The sequence below is a fragment of the Balaenoptera borealis genome (genome assembly GCF_965194805.1).
Source record: "Balaenoptera borealis genome assembly, chromosome: 7".
NCBI lineage: Eukaryota > Metazoa > Chordata > Mammalia > Artiodactyla > Balaenopteridae > Balaenoptera > Balaenoptera borealis.
The window spans coordinates 68,463,979-68,483,346 of record NC_138864.1 but is presented as its reverse complement, the minus strand read 5'-3'; the positions used below and the strand labels follow the sequence as shown (position 1 = coordinate 68,483,346).

At 38.0% G+C, this 19,368-nt stretch overlaps 1 protein-coding gene across 1 annotated transcript in view; it reads right to left on the bottom strand.

Moving 5' to 3' along the window:
* COL28A1 (collagen type XXVIII alpha 1 chain) overlaps window positions 1–19,368 on the bottom strand; it is a 167,618-nt gene that overhangs the window by 101,704 nt on the left and 46,546 nt on the right. Inside the window, 3 exon segments of the mRNA XM_082400425.1 lie at window positions 589–657; window positions 7,863–7,931; window positions 9,048–9,116. Coding sequence (XP_082256551.1) covers window positions 589–657; window positions 7,863–7,931; window positions 9,048–9,116 — 207 coding nt within the window.

The following is a 19,368-nucleotide window of genomic DNA, read 5'->3' as shown; positions in this document are numbered from 1 at the left end:
TTGCCAAGCCCTGGTCTAGAGGAACCTGAGCTCCAAGAATTACATATGGGAGGCAGTGGAAACATTTAAATTCTCAGTTGCCAGGTAAAAGGTAGGCCTTGCATAACATTTTGCTCCTTCTGGTAATATGGTAACTCCAGTTCCCTCCACCCACCCACATTCCCTTTCTTATGTTAATGGCAGTACTATGACAAATTGTTTTATTAGACTGTTTCCTCTGTACGTTTCACAAAACAAAGCTGTGGGTAAAGCTTGGTATAGCCACGTTCAGTAACTTAATTTCTGGGCATAAAGATGCTATTTATCACTGTGACTTTAATGACGACAAAATACTTTAAGAGATTTCTCTAATTTCATATGCAGTAATTATATGAAGAAGTAGCCTTTCAGTTACTTATTTATATTTGCAAATGTCACTATAGCTTCATGTTAAGGGGAAATTTACATATTACTTTGTTTAATAGGGTGAAGATGGTCAGGAGAATACTTGACCTGGGATAATTGGCTAGGACACATTTTTTTAAATTTGTAATTCATGACCATGCAATACGAAGCATTTTTCCTCAGTGTAGAAGGTGTTGTTGTTGCCTTTGGTCCTGGAGGTCCTTCTCCTGGTAAGCCCCTCTCTCCTGGTGCTCCCTCAGGCCCACGGGGACCCTGGTTAGGATACAAGGGGATGAGGAGCAAGAGAAAAGAGAGAGAGAGAGAAAGAGAGAGAATGGGAGGAGAGGGAAGGGAGGAGACAGCAAGAAAGAAAATGGTCATATTTCAGTTCACATGGGCATAGTCCTGTTCATGGGATTAGTGAGAATCCTTCTAGTAAACTCCATACTGATCAGTAGAATCATAGAGTTGTGAAGAATAATATTCTCATTGTATTAAATACTTGTTCCATTTGATTGGCATAAGATGTTCTATTCTGGTGTTCTCACATGGGAGGAAAATGGAAATTAAGTGATGCTTCAGAATAAGGATGAGGAAATCAATCCTATGAGGAAAGGCTAAAAATCTAGGACTGTGTGGCCTGGAGAAGGATGTGAAGTGATTAATAATTTAATTAGGTATCAGGGGAGCCCTGTGAAGAAATCACTACACAGCTGTTTTAAAGCCCTGAATTCTATTCATATATTGTTTTAATTTCCATCCTGATAAATTTAGATTCAAACTTGAATTCTTTCAGGAACTGGTTGAATCCACTGGAGGTTTATGTGCAAGTAGGAATCGTGATAGAATCATTAAGGAGGAACAGGATTTTCCATCTCGGTGTTTAAAAGTAAGAAGCCCATGTGGCTATTCCTTAAAAAGGCACTCAGATAGGTGAGGACTTCTCACATAAGGCAAGAAAAACAACACAGTCCCAGGCTTTGAAATGGACTGACAGGAAACATACTCATTGAAAAATAACAGCAAAATAGTCACTTAAACCTGGAATTTTAAAAGGTTATAAAGTTTTCCCCTCTTTCTTCTTGGCCAGAGGGCAAAAAAAAAAAGTAGAAAAGGGACTAACAACAAGAATTGTAGAAGCATGAACTGGAGCTTTTCCTCTAATGGACCTAGAAAGATAATTAGGGCTTTCTTGCCAGGGCAGTAAATCTTTGATGGAACAAGGTCTACTGAGTTGCCCAGAGCCCCAAAGCCAGCCCGCTGCAGACACTCTGAGTGATCCTGGGACTCAGTATACAGTAATCCAGGGTAATTTAAGAGATACTTTCTACTCAAGCCTGGTAGCAGAACTAGGATACAGCATTATGCTCATAAGTGACTGATCACAGCTACAGATTTGTGAGAGAGAAAGCTAACTGTATCCCATATTTAATTTTTTTTGCCTTTCCCTAATACTGTATATTTAAAAGAGTCTTCTTTAGTATTTGTGCATAGCCAATTTAGTAAAGACTTTAACTGAAGGAAAAAGCTAGCATTTAATTCAATTTAAATTGCTATGCTTGTGGGAAAACTAGCTTTTAACCATCCAAGACCTTAATCAAAGCTCTAATATCCATGACAGCTTACTCTAATGTTAGAGCAATTAACGAGGGGGGAAAATAAACATAAGTGTGAAAACTAGATTGCAAACTAAACAGACAAGCCCTAGCTAATATCACACATGATACCAAAAATATTAACAAATTATTCTTCTTCCCCACCGATATGACAAATGAAACTAATTCAATTTACATTGAATGCAAAGGAATCTTTTTCCAGTCCATTCCATTTTTTTTTCCCCATTCGTTCAACAAATGTTTACCAAAAGCCTGGTAGGTGCGAGTCACTGTGCTAGGGTCTGAAAACAGTAGGCAGCCCTGCTCCCTGTCTCATAAAGTTTACAGTCTTGCATGATAACTAAAAGCAGATTTGGGTGTCATTTGCACTGAGGTTCAAGCCCCCGCTCTGCTACATATTAGCAATGTGATCTTAAGCAAATAGTTCAATCTCTCTAAAGTTCCGCATTGTCATCGGAATGGTGGTAACAATAGTACCTACCTCAACCGCACGTATTAATATAAAGATTAGCTCAGAGAGATTTAAAGCTCTTACATATTAAGCACTCAATAAATATCTGCTATCACTAACAAAATTATATTTCCCTTGAATCCTGCAATTGCTAAGAATGTCCTTTTATAAAGTTTTTACAAACTAGGTAGTCTCAGAGTGAACGGCTTTATGTTAAGCAATATGAAGAGAGGCACGCTGCACAGAGTAAGCACAGACCCTTCCTTCGTCTCGGCATTTCTAGAATACGTTAGCCAAGGTGAAAATGAAAATAATGAAGGTTTTTAGGAGTCATGTGTTCCAAGCTGCTGAGAACAGCGTTAATGCTTGTGAACAGTCACTTAGGAGCATTAAAAAAAAAGAGTGATTCAAGGTTTAATTACTGGAAACTGTCAAGAGTAATATTCTACACCATCAGTATATTCTCAAGTTTTCCAGTTAAACAGTCAAGATGAAAGATGACTGCCAACCAGAGAAGAGAAAGAGAAAGTACTTGGGTTAGATGAACTATACTGTTAATTTATTAAGACGGTACCAACAGATTATTTTTTTTTTAAACATCTTTATTGGAGTATAATTGCTTTACGATGATGTGTTAGTTTCTGCTTTATAACAAAGTGAATCAGCCATACATATACATATATCCCCATATCTCCTCCCTCTTGTGTCTCCCTCCCACCCTCCCTATCCCACCCCTCTAGGTGGTCACAAAGCACCGTGCTGATATCCCTGTGCTATGCGGCTGCTTCCCACTAGCTATCTATTTTACATTTGGTAGTGTATATATGTCCATGCCACTCTCTCACCCTGTCACATCTTACCCCTCCCCCTCCCCATATCCTCAAGTCCATTCTCTAGTAGGTCTCTGTCTTTATTCCTGTCTTGCCACTAGGTTCTGAAGATTATTTTTTAAAAGACAAAAATGCTCGTAAAAAATAGTGTCCTTTTCAAAGGCCATGAGAACTAATTATAGCTACGACATTCTTATTTGGCTTCTAATGAACACTTCTAATTTAAAAATATCTAGTGGAAGGAACTAATTATCAGCTAACAGAGTCTGATCAGAAATACTTTATATGAGACATTAAAAGATAAAATATGACTGTCCATTATCTGATTATCTTCCTTAATAATCTCAATAGTGTGGGTAATCAATAAAAGTGGTTTCAATATACGTTGCAAGCATATGCTACATATAAATATGCTCAATAATAATAAAAATTATCCTTAATATTAAAACAGTGAAATCTACTTTACTTTTAACTTCAAAATAATTATAGTTTTGTTTCAGGGGATATTTTTCACGGATAGTGCTCTGAGTATCCTTGCACAAAAAACAAACAGATCACCCTGAGAGTCTGAATCAATTTATTATTCATGAATCAGTCATCTGTCAGACCAACACAAAACCAGTGGTAATCATATAATTAAAGAAGGTAGCTGACAGTTCAAAGTTAGGTCATGGAGCTGGAATATTAATTCAGTCGATCAGATTTATTTATCACTGTTATATAAAAAGAGTAGTTAGTACTAAACCTGAAACCACTTGAAATGATTCAGGCAAAGAAACAAAGGTTCTTTCAGCAGAACCTTTGTCAGTCCTAAGGTAAGTCTTTATGTTACTTTGAAATAACTAAAAAGCTCTCATTGTTGATTTTTTATTATGACATTTTGGGAGAATATTTTCATGTATTACTTGAGATCCTTCCCATCTTTGTTATGATTTTAGTTCCCAATTAAATCAGAGACTTCACAGTGTCACTCTAATTTGTGTAATTGTGATTGGTTAGCAAGAAAACAAACAAGAATTTCATGTTCTGGCAATATCATGAAAACTCTCTAGCTACAAACAGAAAGGCAAGTAATATACATTTTTCTTTAAAATGAAGGCCCCAAAAATCAATAAATAAGGGAAATCACAGGGTTCCAAAACAAAAAGAGCACTGAACGCTAGAGGTAAGCATGTAAGCTGACACTATAACTGTTCTGGGTAAAAAGTGTGGTTGTATGGTAGGACAAAGTCTTGTAGTCTAAGAGGGAGAACCAGGAGCAAAGACTTTGGCTCACTCGATGGAAAACAAGGAGAAAATTAGAACTAAGATCCCCCCCATAAAGCTAGACCTTCAAAGTTATATATCTTCAATGAAAGGGCAGGGTAGAAAAAAGCCATCCCATAAACACAGTGTTATGAATGACAAGAATCTTGTCTACCTTCACTTGGGCTCTAAATGGGCCCGAAAACTCCTAACCTGGTCCTGTGCTGTGTATGGGTTTGTAGTTTCAAGTGACACCATGTTGGTGGTCTGGGGACACCTTAATCAAGACATTAGCATCAAGGATGTGCCTGGAGTACATAAGAGATGCAAATGCACACTTCTCTCAAACATGCTCCACACAGAACACTTGGGATTTCACAGTTAAGCCTGGCTGACAATGAGTTCAGATGCGAGAGTACCAAACATACAAGAAAATAATTCTCAGTGAGTAAAAGTGAGCCAATATAATGTAAACTTCCCCAAGGTTGCCAAATAATAGGATAAAATAATAGAGACCAAAAAAGGAAGTATACTTTAATGGTCTTAAGAAAAGAATAGAAATATAAGAAGCAAAGAGGACAGTATAGCAAAAACATTAGTAAAAAAAAAAAAAGCAGATTTTTAAAATTAGCTTTAAGAATTTTTAAAAATACTCATTAAGTTAAAAATACAAGGTATGATTTAAGGACATTTTATAACCAGACAAAGATAAATTTGTGAATTATGAGTCAGATTTGAGGAAATCACCTTAAAATACAACTAAATGTCTAACAGAATTTCTAAATAAATAGAGAATGGAAAAAGAAAATATCTGAAGAGATAACAACTAAGAACTTTCAAAATTGTTGAATTCTCGGATTCATGAAACCCATGAATTTGAAGCACACAAATATATCCATATTTATATGCATCATAGTAGATCTATGGAGACATTCAGTAAGTCCTTCAATGGTGGACAGTAATGGCAAATCCTTACTTGATTAATTGCCTGACCCCCCTCCCCACCAATTATGGCCATCATCATGACCATCTCCATTATGAAAGTGTTCCAGCTAGTCAACATATTGATACTACCAGTGTGACTGGCCCTTTCCAGAGAAAGATGACATCAGGCTTGCATGTACCTTTTGCAGGTTGGTCACTCAGCAGTGGCAGTATCCATACTAGGTTTGTTAAAAGGAAGTTTATGTTGATCCTGTGTATAACCTCCATCCCAGCCACTCATTAAAACTGACTGGATGGTAGTAGAGCTGTGCAAATAGATTGATTGACATCCTGTCTACTTGTTTAGAGCCTTCTTTAAAATGGATGTGGTTTGGTGAGCATTCACCTAGGACACAAATATCTTCATACTCTGTGTTCATGAAGAGGACAGGAGTCTATTTCCAGCTAGGCCAGCAAAACATGCTCAGTTTTGTTCTTCCTTTGTCTCTTCATATGGGGCTATAGGTGTGGCTTGTGGGAAAAGTAGCAATGGAGTAGATGCCATGGGAGTCTGAGCCAATTACTCATGAAACTATTTGTATCTTCAAGAATAATGATGAACTTCTACGACACATAGCCTAGATGGCTTGTATAACACCCAGTTCATGGTGAATAATTCAACATGGACTTCCCTGGTGGCGCAGTGGTTAAGAAGCCACCTGTCAATGCAGGGGAAACGTTTTCGATCCTTGGTCCCAGAAAATCCCACATGCCGCGGAGCAACTAAGCCCGTGTGCCACAACTACTGAAGCCTGGGAGCTCTAGGGCCCGTGTGCCACAACTACTGAGCCCGCATGCTGCAACTACTGAAGCCCACGTGCCTAGAGCCCATGCTCCGCAACAAGAGAAGCCACTGCAATGAGAAGCCCACGCACCACAACGAAGAGTAGCCCCTGCTCGCCACAACTACAGAAAGCCAGCGTGCAGCAACAAAGACCTAACGTAGCCAAAAAAAGAAAAAATTCAACATGTATGGTCATGTATTGTCCCATGATTAGCCATGCAGTCTCTCCTAGGATCCAGCAGCAAGGCAGAGCTCTTTATTAAGTTTATTAAGTTAAAAGTAGGCATGTGGAAGAAAAAGAAGAGATCTTATGCTTGCTTCAAAAATCTCAGGTTCTTTTGGACAGTTCATAAAGACTTTACAGTGAAACTTGAAGCTCACTTTTATTCCCACTTATTCAGAACATTGTGAAAAGATTTTTTCATTTCTGTCTAAAACTTCCCAAATTCTCTGCTGTACTCCCTCTATACATGGCAACCTATCTGGGCCTGTATATTTCTAGCTGATGTCGTTTCGGTTTTCTAGGTTTCCAGCCTCTCCAGTGTAGAACCAGCAGTGTCTGCAGGGAGCTCATATTCTTCTTTCTCAGTAGTTTAGTTTTAAGAGACCTATCTAGTTAGTGGAAACATAGTAGATAATTAGACCAGTGATTTTTCCTTTATATGATGTTCTCTTTTTTGAATTAGTGTATCGAGACATTGGTGAAAAGACTGGCCCTCAGATAGTATGGTACCATTTCATTCTCAGAGTTCAGCAAGGAAGCACATGTTTCTGTTAATGTTATATGTGAGGAACTATGCAATGCAAAGCCCAATTGGGTGACCAACTATTCACAATCAGTTGTTTTTATTTGTACCCCAGCAAGTCAGCTACTGTTCTTTCCTGGGAGAATAATGATTACTTGAAAAGTTAAAAAGCTTCTTATTCCAGAATAGTCATGTTTTATTCATTTCCTCTCCAGCTCTCTTTTGACAGAATTTTTTTTCTTTTCCAACAATAGTAAATATCAAAGCTACATAAGGTAGAAGCTGCAAATAACACAGGTATTACCTGTCTACCATGATCAATTCTAGCTTTAGAGTATACTCACGGGTTAGGTAATGAGCAAGGTCCTTATTCTCAGTGATTTTCTCATGGTTACAGGAAAGTCAGTTACAAAGTAGAGACATTAGGTATGAATCTATATCTCCTATCTGCTAGGAAATTTTGACAGATGAGAACTCCTTCCTTCTAGGACAAGCTGATTAATCTCACAAAAGATTACAGTAAGAGAGAGCCTGTTGTACATATCCTATAAATATAAATAGATAGATAGATAGATAGATAGATAGATAGATAGATAGATAGATAGATAGCTTTCCCTATTTCAAGTGTTAGATAGATAGATAGATATCCCTATTTCAAGTGTTATAAAAAAATAACACTTGGATCTGGTCTTTATATATTTATCGTCTTTTGCTGTTTAAAAAGATAAAGATGGCTTAGTTTAAACATTTATTCTAACCCAAAAGAGCACATAAGAACTATATTTGTCCTTTTAATTCCACCTAGAATTTCTTGCTACTCACTGTCTGGCCCGGCTCCCCGACACCAATCGGTCCTGGAGGCCCAGCTCTTCCTTCCTTGCCTCTTTCCTCCTAAGAGGAAGAAATAATTGAATGAAAGTTTGATTTTTTAAATGAAGAATACACATAGCACAAAATACTCTGGAGATTTCAACAAAGATAAATAGCAAAATTGTCAAACTTTTCAAAGTCTTAAAGATTAAAAAAAAATCTAGAGGAGGAAAAATGCCTTGAATTTAAGTGAACAAATTACTCCCAAACGTTCCTCATTCCTTCTTGTCTAAATGCAATTTCAGCTTTCAGAAACGATTACGTAGCAATTGACAGGTCAGACTGTGTACGACTCCTTTTGGTTATTGAAATGACCAAGTTAACAATGCCTGTGCTGTTCTCTGCCCCCTCGCCACCATCCGGGGATGTGTCCCCCGCCCCCCTGCCCTGTTCCATTTCGCCTCGCCTTTCAGTTCTGTTTCACATTTCTTCTCCTTCAGAACCCTTCTCCAGTAACCCTGCCAGTATAAACTCCACCTTCCCTGGAATCTCAATGTGCTTATTGTCTAAATGCATTCCATGGTGACACCTGATTACATTCAAAGTGCACTGTTTTGTACTGCTCTCTGTTTTAGCCCTGCGTCGAAGTCTTATTTTCCCAATGACATAGAAAAGCCATTTAAAATAAGCACTTCTGCTCTAGTACATCCTGCATGATGTAGAGCACCCAAGGTTGTTGGGTGTTCTAGTCCGTTCTAGTTCCCTACAAACCTCTCCGTCAACATTTACTTATTCAGTGTCATGGTTCTTCTGGTTTCTGCCCCTCTGTGCTTATTTGATGTGAGCAGGTGATAGTTGACATGTTAAGGTGTTTCGCTTCCCAGTAACATTTTTTCATGCCAACATTTAAAAACCATGAAAACTCAACAGAACTAGATGTATGTTGGCAAGAGGGTGGGTATTTGGAGACAAGCAAAGTTTTCATTCCAACCAAATCAAAAAATACATAGAGTATTCTTGTGGTAACTGCCCCTGACCAGGGCATTGCAGTGTCCAAGCATCCAGCCTGTAAGTAACTCATACAGACAGCCTCCTTGTATCCATGAGAGTAACACTGAGCAGAGTTCAAATCACAGCTCCCCCAGCCCTACAATAAATTCAGTAGTCATCAATGGGCTGAGAGACCAGTATCTTTACCTTAATACCTTGTTGTCCAATACCAGGGGCTCCTGGAAGACCATAAGGACCAGGAGGACCAGGTTCACCCTAGAGGAAGAAACAGTGATGTGTTAGGTCAACTCCATAGTATTTGTTGAGCAGCTCTTAGACGTATAGTGATGCGATAGGGGCTTTGAGGGCATCAACAAAACCTAGCACACAGTCTCCACCCTCAAGTGTTTACCATCCAGTTGGACAGACAACACAGACTCAAGATGGACTTAGCCATGACCCAGTAACTAAGGTTCATGAAAATGTCTCCATTTTAATTTTTGAAATCAGAATAAAAAATAAACATAATAATAGTGTATATAGTAATGAATACAGCCTGGACTACATTTTTCTTTATACCAACTCAGTTGTAAAATATAATTTTAAACGTTTTTATGGAGGAAAGTACCTAGAAAGGCAAAAGTTTTTAGGATCCATGAAAGTTATAACGTGGCCCTCACTCATTTGTTCAATACATCTTTATTAAGTGCTTCTGGCAGACACATTTGTTTTCTACCCAACGATCATCCTCTTCCTTCTTTCTTCCCTGCTGTTAGAACTCTGACCTGTTCAGGTCAGTGGGCAGCTATTCTTCCCCCTCAGATGTGTAGGATGAATGATAATCCGTCTAACACAAGGGTAGAATCTTTCCCTTTGCCACTGATTAATCTAGGTTAACCCTTTGACTCAGTTCTGATAAATGAGATGTGGGGACCTTACTGGATGCAAAGAGAAACTTTTGCCTCTGCTCCTTTGTTCCTACTTGGAGATGTGATAGCTATCTTGTAACCATGAGGCAACAGTCTCTCAGATGAATGCCAACAGCTGAAGAGGATGATGCAGAAAAAATTTAAAAGAGCCTGGCTCCTAGACAACCTCACTGAGCTCCTGATCCAGTCCTAGAGTACCTACCTTCAAACATTCTGTTTACTCAACAAAAAGCGTTCTTGTGATTTAAGCCACCATTAGTTGAGATGTTTGTTACTAGAAACAAGAAGCATTTTCAGTTAATATAGTGTGTGATGTGGCAGGCCCGTCATAGAATTCAGGCATTATAGAACTGAGACCATGGCACTCAAACTCCTGCATTTCACAGGTGAGGAGCCTGAGTCCCAGAGGGGTTACCAGGCCTGCCCAAACTCACACCTCAGTATCACCCACAGGGATATGGGTCTTTAGGTCTCTCAAGCTTCTGGTCCTTTGGCATGTTGATAGAGGAAAGGAGAGTGGCTATTGATTACCATTTCTTTTTTTATAATGCTAATTTTTTCTGTTTATCAAAATAATCTTCACTGTAGAAAATTTGCCATATATTGAAAAGCATACAAAGAAAATTTTACATTATCTATCTATAACAACTATTAATTTTTGGTGTGTTTCCTTCGGTTTTTTTTATTGTTATTTTTTTAGAATTCTATTGAAGTATAGTTGATTGTTGTGTTAATTTCTGCTGTACCACAAAGTGACTCAGTTACACATATATATATTCTTTTTCATTATGGTTTATCACAGGATAATATATAGTGAATATAGTTCCATGTGCTATACAGTAGGACTTTCTTGTTTATCCATTCTGTATTTAATAGTTTATAATAGTTTGCATCCGCTAATCCCAAACTCCCAATCCATCCCTCTGCCACCCTCCTCCCCCTTGGCAACCACAGGTCTGTTCTGTATGTCTGTGAGTCTGTATCTGTTTCATAGATATGTTCATTTGTGTCATGTTTTAGATTCCACATATAAGTGGTATCATATGGTATTTGTCTTTCTCTTTACATACATGCATGTACCTCTAATTTATGTTAAGAAAGATTTCAAAATATGCTTGTGTTGGAGTTAATGAATACTTGCTATTTAAAATTTCACTAAACTTACAGATTTTTCTCTTCTCTTCATCCTTTTATAAACCAACAGTAAAATGGGACAGGAAGTGGAGACAAACCTTCTCCCAGGTTGAGGGGAACAAAGGAATTTTCACTAAGCTAAAGCCTCAATTCTCCCCAGAGGCTTGTGATTTTGGAGGGGACTCTTAGTAACTAGAGCAATGTTCTATTGATATGGTAGAGGTATTACTTGAAAGAAGTCTGTTGACTTTAGCCAAATGCAAAGGGGAACAGAAGAGAAAAGAGAAGGGTCATAGTTAAATCGGCTCCTCAAAAGATATGTCGAGGCTCAAGATGAATCAAACAAAGAAAACCTGTCTCAAAATCAGTTGATTGTAAGAGTTCATGATGCTTTGGCGTTTCAATGGATTGAATTGAAAAGTACCTTCTGTTTATCCTTTTGAGTACAAGTCAATCTGGCAGATAAATCAACCTGAATGTTTCCCTTTAAAATTCAAGGTTCTAGTTTTCTTTTAATATAGGTTAAATTTTCTGGAGCAGCCAAGTAATTGCCATTCTTATCTTTTACATGTTCTTGGCCATGGAATTTCTCTCTGTATAATATCAGACAAATATTCTCTCTTTGGGGAGAATATAAAATTTCTCCCCAAATTTGAAGTTGTTTTCTTAATCTCAAGTTTAAGTGCCAGAGAATATTCAGTTTCCTAAAGATTCCAAATTTTAACTTCAAAGAATCTTTCCTTATAACTTCTTGTGCTCTCCATTCAAGCTGGAATCTCCTTGTCCATTACACGGCATAAGGGTGAATGTTTCCATCACTTAGCAAAGGAACACCAAGTACTTGCTATGTGGATGGTAATAAATACAGAGAAGTTTAAAACAAAGGCCCTAAACTCAAAGGGCTAGTTTGAGAGGTAAAACACACCATTAAAATAATGATAATGGTAATAATAATAATAATGGTATAAGGCTCTAAGTTCCCTATTCTCTTCATTCCCTGCCCTTTGGTATGTAGTTTTGTTCTGTAATGGATCAGAAGGCTTTTCAATATATTATGTATTTGGAGGAGAATTTGAGTGTTTTATAGTGGAAGCTCTGCCCTAGTGTGTACTTGTCCCTATGTTTGATCTAAAACAAACAAGAGCACAGGTTGGTGAGAAAGTTTCCCAACTCTGGACAAGGCACTGGTTCTGCTGTTAACTTGAAATGAGGGAGCCAGGAGAGCCAAGAGGATAAGGAACTATATTACCCTTGAGCGCATGAGCTCCCTTTAGCCTTGGTCCCCTACCAACAGCAACTGAGAGACTTCTTAATATTGCTTTTCCAGGGGAATTACAGGGATCTGAGGTTATAGAGGGGCCACTTTCCCTTACCTGAACACAGCCCCATAGCAACATATCTTCACACTTTACCTGCTTAAGTTTATTTCCCGAGAGGCTTGCATCTCAACCTAGGACCTGCAGAACAGTATTGGTCCACAATTAATGTCTATCCCTGTCACACTTCCCCTTTCCCTTTCCTACAAAGATTCCTGAGATGGTAAAGAAAGTGGTTCTGATTATAAAATACCATAGCTGGATAAGACAGAACGGGAAGAAAAGAGGCAGCACTCTACTCCAAATGATTTTTCTGGAATTCACCAAGGGAACATAGCCTTGAAAGACTCCAGGCTTGATTCCTTTTTTGCTATTATTCCTGCCCTAATCCTCACCAACAAACACACCCACAGATTGAATACCCTCAGTACTACTTATTATTTCTCTACTCCACTTTCTTTAAACATCAGGGGGGTACACAAAGAGGACTGGGTTAAAGTCGATAGCCCCAGAGAAGTCTGTGTCTCATGACCTTTGGATGAGTGTGAATGAAAGTGAACATGAGTGTAAGCATTTGAGGGGCATCGAGGAGGTTAGGTAAACCACTTTGATCCTTCTCAGAAATTAAAGATGCCTATGCTATGGACCTCAAGATGGAGGAAAGCCAATGTTTAATAAAACCTACTGTTTTCAAGCACTGCCCTGACACTTCATATAGATTATCGCATTTAATCTTCTAACAATCTTAGGAAATTGGTGTTTTTTCCTATTTTATGATGTAGGAATATAATCTCCATTTTTAAATTCATTTTTCAGTATACATGGTATCACAGGGAAAAAAACCATGGCTTTTTGATTCAGTCAGTGTAGTTGAATTCTGGTTCTATAATTTACTAACAGTTTGAGCTTTTGCAAGATCCCCATATGCAAAATGAGGATCATTATATCTACCTTGCAGCATTGTTGAGAGGATTTGAAATATTGCCTTAAAACATCTAAGTCATAACCAGTCACATGGTAGCTGTATAATATGTGTAGAGCAATTGTTATTCACCAGACTTTCATTGAGCACCAACCTGGTACCCAGTATGCCCTAACATAATTATAGACATAAATCAGGTTTCACCTGCACTTTGCACACACTTACAATCTGGCTGGAGAGGCAAACGAATATAAAACAAAATATAAGCATGTGAATTAGCTATAAAAAAGGTATTAACAGAGCATGTAAGACTCTGAGGCAGAAATGTTTAATTCTACCTTAAGGAATTGGGAAAGTTTTATATAGTAATGGAGATATTTGCTCTGAACAACAATGTATGAATCATATTTAATCTAGTAGGAAAGAAGGGGGACAAAAGTTCTGGAAAAGGAGAGAGTATGAGGCATAAAATGATGTGAAATGTTCTGGGGACAGTAAGCAGCTCTGTGGGGCAAGCAGACAGGAATGAGGTGACAACAGGATCAGTGTCTGGGGCTGCACTGTCCACTGGAAATATACAGTGAGCCACATTTGTCATTTTAGATTTTCTAGTAGCCACACTAAGGAAGTAATAACAGATTTTACTTAACCCAATATACCCCAAATATTATCATTTCAACATATAAGCAATATAAAACTCTTATTAATGATTTTATTTTTCATTATTTTTAATGTTATGCCTTTGAAATCCTACGTGTATTTAACACTTATAGCATATTTCAATTCCAACTAGCCACATTTCAAGTGCTCAATAGCCACGTGTGGCTACTCTATTGGACAGTGCAGCTTTAGAGTGATTAAAGGGGCTGGAGGCTCGGGTCAGAACCATGGAGAGTACCAACATTTAAGTTGGGTGGGAGTGAAAGAACACAGAGATGTCTTGTGGGGATTTGGGGAAGACAGTGGCCCAGAAAAAAAAAGGGGGCAGGGAGAGCTGACAAAGGCAGTATAAAAGAAGTCAGGAAAAAGAGAATTTCAAAAGTAACTCATCCTTTCCAAAGACAAAGTCATATTCTTTCACTCACAGACCTGATCATCTTCCAGCATTCTCTATTTCAGGGAAGGGCATCAAGATCCCTCCACATGTCAAGCCAGAACTTAAGAGTCATTCTTAACGTATCTCACTCCCTTATCCATCATATGCAATGCATCACCAACACCTAACAATATGCTCATAAATCTCAAATCCATCCACCTCTGTGTCCTCTGCCATGCCTCTACAGCCTACCCCAAATCAATATCATCTTTTGCTCAGACTACAGCAAAGTCCTTAATACTCTACATGCATCCATTCTAGCACATTCTAATTTATTCCCCCACCCATCCATTGCTGCCAGAGCAATCTTCTCATTTTAATCTGAGTAAAACCCTTCAAGTCCTTTCCCTTTGCTCTTAGGGTAAAGACAGAGCTCCTTCCAAGGCTCGTGAGCCCCTGCATGGTGTGGTCCTGTGGCCTTTTCAAAACTATTTGTTACTAGTTGCCTCTTCTCTAGCCACCCTAGCACCATTAGCCTTTGTTCAGTTCCTTGTACTTGCCATGTTCCCTCCTGCCACAGGGTCTTTGCATGTGCTGTTGTCTCTATCTGGGATGTGGCTACCTCTCTCTTTTCCTAGTTAATCCTTATTCATCCCTCAGATCTTATTTTAAACAACATGGCTTCAGGGAAGGCCTCTCTGGTCAGGTAAAATCCCTATTCTAGAGGCACTGATAACATCATTTTCCTCTTTTTCTGAGCATTCATTACAGTTGCAACTTTGCATTTCTGCATGTGTTAATATGTCTCCCCATAGACTGTGGGACGATGTCATGTGATTTTGCTCAGCTCTCCATTCTCAATGTTTAGCTAATTGATATTATCTACTCAACCATCCAGGCCTCAAACATTTACTGAACAGTGACTAAGGAGCAGATATTGTGCCAGCTGCTAGAGGTGAACAAAACAGGAAACCTGGTCTAGGCAGGGGGAACTGGGGGTTTGGAATTGCTCCTCTGGCATTCCCATTCCCACTGGTTTACGTACGTTTTTAACTAAGAGCGACTGTGCATACATTACATAGTGATATAAAGTACTTATCGCACAGTTTTTGCTACAGACTTACCCAGATACAATTAATCATTTTTGTTTTTCAGTTGAAGGCCAATACATGGCCTAAGGTTACACTGTATGGAAAGTTCAGCTAGAGAAACCCAACACTTCTTATTCCTGGCACTGGCTCTAACCAAAGTCAACATCTTTCCTTTCCCTAAAATAATAAATAATGAATGGTTGTCCAAGACTCTGAATTTTTTGAGGACAGAACTTTACCTTTTCTTGAATAATACAATTATAAATAATTTAGTCATACCTTGGGCTTTTAACATTAGAAAGATGTTTTAGCAACTTCTTTTTATCGTTTTCCAGATATGTATAGCACCAACTGTAATACTTTAAGTCTTGTGACAAATATTCTCATACTTTCCCAGTGGAAGAAAATGATGAATGAGCATTTTGCAGGTGCAAAATGGTTCAAGTATGGACAAAATACATTCTTAGCTGAAACTCAATGAAGTGATTACTGTATACAAAGGCTTGGGAGAAAAGTCAAGAAAAGCCCTTTTTTTTGGAAAGAAGGAAAAGCAGGGGGGTGGTGGAGGCATGAAACTAACATTTATCAAATTCTTGTTAAATCAAGCTCTGTTTTTAGTTCCTAATTTCTCTTATTTCAGAGGAGTGTTATGTAATAAGAGGCATATTTTTAGAAAACATATCAGGCTAGCTTTGCTCTACATTAATGAAAAGAGGGTTGTCAAAATACTTAACTGCTTAATTGTTGCCAATACATATGGCACTTACTATGTAACAGGTGCTATTCTAAGTGCTTTTCATGTATTAACTCATGTAATCTTCAGAACAACTCTGTTTTTAACCCATTACATTAATGAGAAAACTGAGGTATGGGGAGGAAAAGTGAGTTTCCCAAATCACAGAACTAATACAGTATAGGGCTGGGTTTGAACCCCAGCAGTCTGGCTTTAGAGCCAGTGCTCTAACCACCATGCAAAACTGCCTCTTGGGACTTTTCCGTTCTTAAAGTATTTCAAAAATCATTTGATTGCAGACTAAATTTGTATCTTTGTTACGGGATGAAAAACACAAAAATCAGATAGTTACAATCTACCCGTAGTTGAAGAATCATCATATGAAGACAAAGAATCTCTAAAATAAAAATAAGCCACATGAAAATATATACTATTACAAGCCAACTTACATGCCCTCTCAGGCACATAAAGTCTACCTGGATCAATGTTGTCACTGAATTAGTGGTAAAGTTAACATAAATAATAATTGGCAATACTGTAATCACACAATGTAACTCTACATATAAAGCAGTTATTAAGCAACTGCACTGTTGGAACCATCATTATTTAAAATCTCCAATTGCAGTCTCTTTTAATAACATCTACTTGGGTAAGAGAAAAGATCACTGTTCACATACTCTACCTACTTACGCTTTTCAAAGAAGAAAAAACTCCATAATAACAAAGAATTTGTGGAGAATGTGATGAAAATTGTAGTGTTGTACCAGATTTTAGTAACTCAACTCCTTTTCTTGATTGCTATTAGGTTAAAGCAAATGAAATTGACAATATACAGCTAGGTTTGACTTACAAAAGGATGATTCATATGTTTCAATCTAATAGGAAAGTCATATTTCGTTATATATAATAAAACCTAAGGAATTGTGTGTCATTTTCCCTAAAAGGAAGGACTGTTCCACAGCCCATCAGGCGAGCTTTTAAGAATCTAGGCTCTGGTGGACACTCTTAGGACTCCTCTAGCACAAAATGAGTGGCTGGAAACTATTCAGGGTGAACCCTCTCCGTAAATCCGAGAAGAAGGACACCAATTTACGAGAGAAGAGAGGTTCATAACAGCGTGATATGTTTCCTAAAAACCTACTCTTGGAGCCTGGGGGCAGAGGAAAGTGAGGAGAGTTATTGTTGAAAGAGTACAAAGTTTACGTTAGAATGATGGAAAAGTTTTGAGCACAGATAGTGATGACGGATACACAATATTGTGAGTGTATTTAATACCACTGAATTGTATGCTTACAAATGCTTAAAATGATAAATATTATGTATAGTTTACCACAATTTAAAAAAAAAACTTCCTCTTGGAATAAACTTAATTTTCCCTGCTGCACTGTTGCTGCTGCAACTTACTTGAATTAATTAAAGAGCACTGATATAAGTATTAAAAAAAAAATTCTGACAACGCCCTGAAGACATTGCAGTAACTCATTGTGTTCCACATTAGGGCCCCACTTGACCGGGCCTGTGGGTTAGACTCAGCACCTTTGTGGGAAATATTGGCAGCATTTTGGGTGCCTTGATCCATCGGAGTTTTCGTCTTGGCAGGCTCTGCACACGCATGCGCACATACACGCGCACGCAGGGTGTACCCCATCTGCTGAGGACCATATGTGTCAGAGATTTGGGGAGGAAAATCATCTGTCTTGAAGCCAATGGCTGACACGCCACATGTTCTGGCAGCCACTTCAAGTTGTCACTGTTAGTTGTCTCACGTCAAATGAGTTAATAAGCTCATTTAGAATCCTGGTGGGCAGATAGGCATGTAGGTCAAAGCCCTTTCCACAACAAGAATCGCTGGATTACTAATGATTCTTTCCCTTTGATTAGGCCCAGGACAGAAATAGCATTTAGAATTTGACATCCCCGAAGAAAAACAGCCACATAGTTTGGCAGCTTGGCTCTGATTCTGCATTAGACAGATATTTGTAATTAAAATTGTAAAGGGATTCTTCTCTTCGCACTGCTCTACACTGAGCAGTCGCAACCTTGTTCAAAGGTGTTAGCCTGCCAGGAGAACCAGAAGGCCCATTATTGGTTTTGGACAACTGGAAAAGCTGGCGTGCTTGAATACCCTGGACTTAAAAATACTTTTCATGAAGCCAAAAATATAGTCATTCTGTATTGAGAGCTGTGAACTTAAAAAAGTTTTCTGTTTCATTATTCTGTACTAGGGATTGTTGATGTCTACATGTTTCACCTGATTTCCTTCCCATCAAGTTATAAGGAATTATATCCTATTAGAAATCATGATTTTTTTTTAGTGGTTGAAAGCAACATCATGATGTTAGGGGATTTTTAGGCTTTTGAGTTGTGTGAGAGCTGAAATAAAACTACGCAACGTTCTAGTTTGAGGAGAAAGTTTCAGCTTCTTCGTAGTTCATATTTGTGGTATTTGAACTCTTTCCAAACCACAGTTGAAATATTATTTATGTTCAGTAGGTTGACCTACTAAAGCTGCTAAGCTAACTTTAAGTCAAATCAAGCATCAATATTCAAATAATGGCAAAACTAAAGAATGAATTTTTAAAACTACTAAATCTTCATTAATGATATATCTGTTCTAGTGAAAATAGTGACATTATAGAAAACATAAGACTCTAACTTGTATATCTGAAACTGTAAAAAAAAAAAAAAAAAAAATTAAGTTCCAAGCCTCCATGCCTCTCTTAGAAGAAAATGGAATTATAAATAATGCATTAAGTTATTAAATGCACAATATTAAATGCACAAGAAGCTTCTGATGGATTACATCTACACTCTCCTGTTTCTGTTTATTATCCAAATATCTTGGAAGAATGGTCAAAATTCCTGGCTATCGCACCCTTCTCTCTAATTCCTTCCACAATCCACTGTCACCTCCCCAATCTCTCAAAGGTTTCCAAAACCTGCAAAATTGACAATCTAAGTGACTGCATAGGTCCTGCCTATTTGACCTGTCTGCAGTATGATGCTGTTGACAGCTCACTCCATTTAAGTCTATTTCCTCATTCATTCATTCATTCAACAAATATTTATTTGTTGCTTATCTTAAACATGTGTGAGTGTAGATATAATAATTTTTTTCTCTCTCTCAGATACGATAGCACTACTCCTGACCCATTGTCACTAGATTTTCTGCTTTGGATTTTTCAAAAACAGTGATGGACGTGTACATATCTATCTAACTCTCCTGCCAGTGGTTCATATTTGAAAGAAGACTGGCAATGTTTAAAGGTATAATGCACGGAAACTAAAAGGAAACTTGATTAGTACTCTTACAGCTACCAAAATACATACGCATTCCTAATAGCTATGTCAAAGGTTGACAGCCATC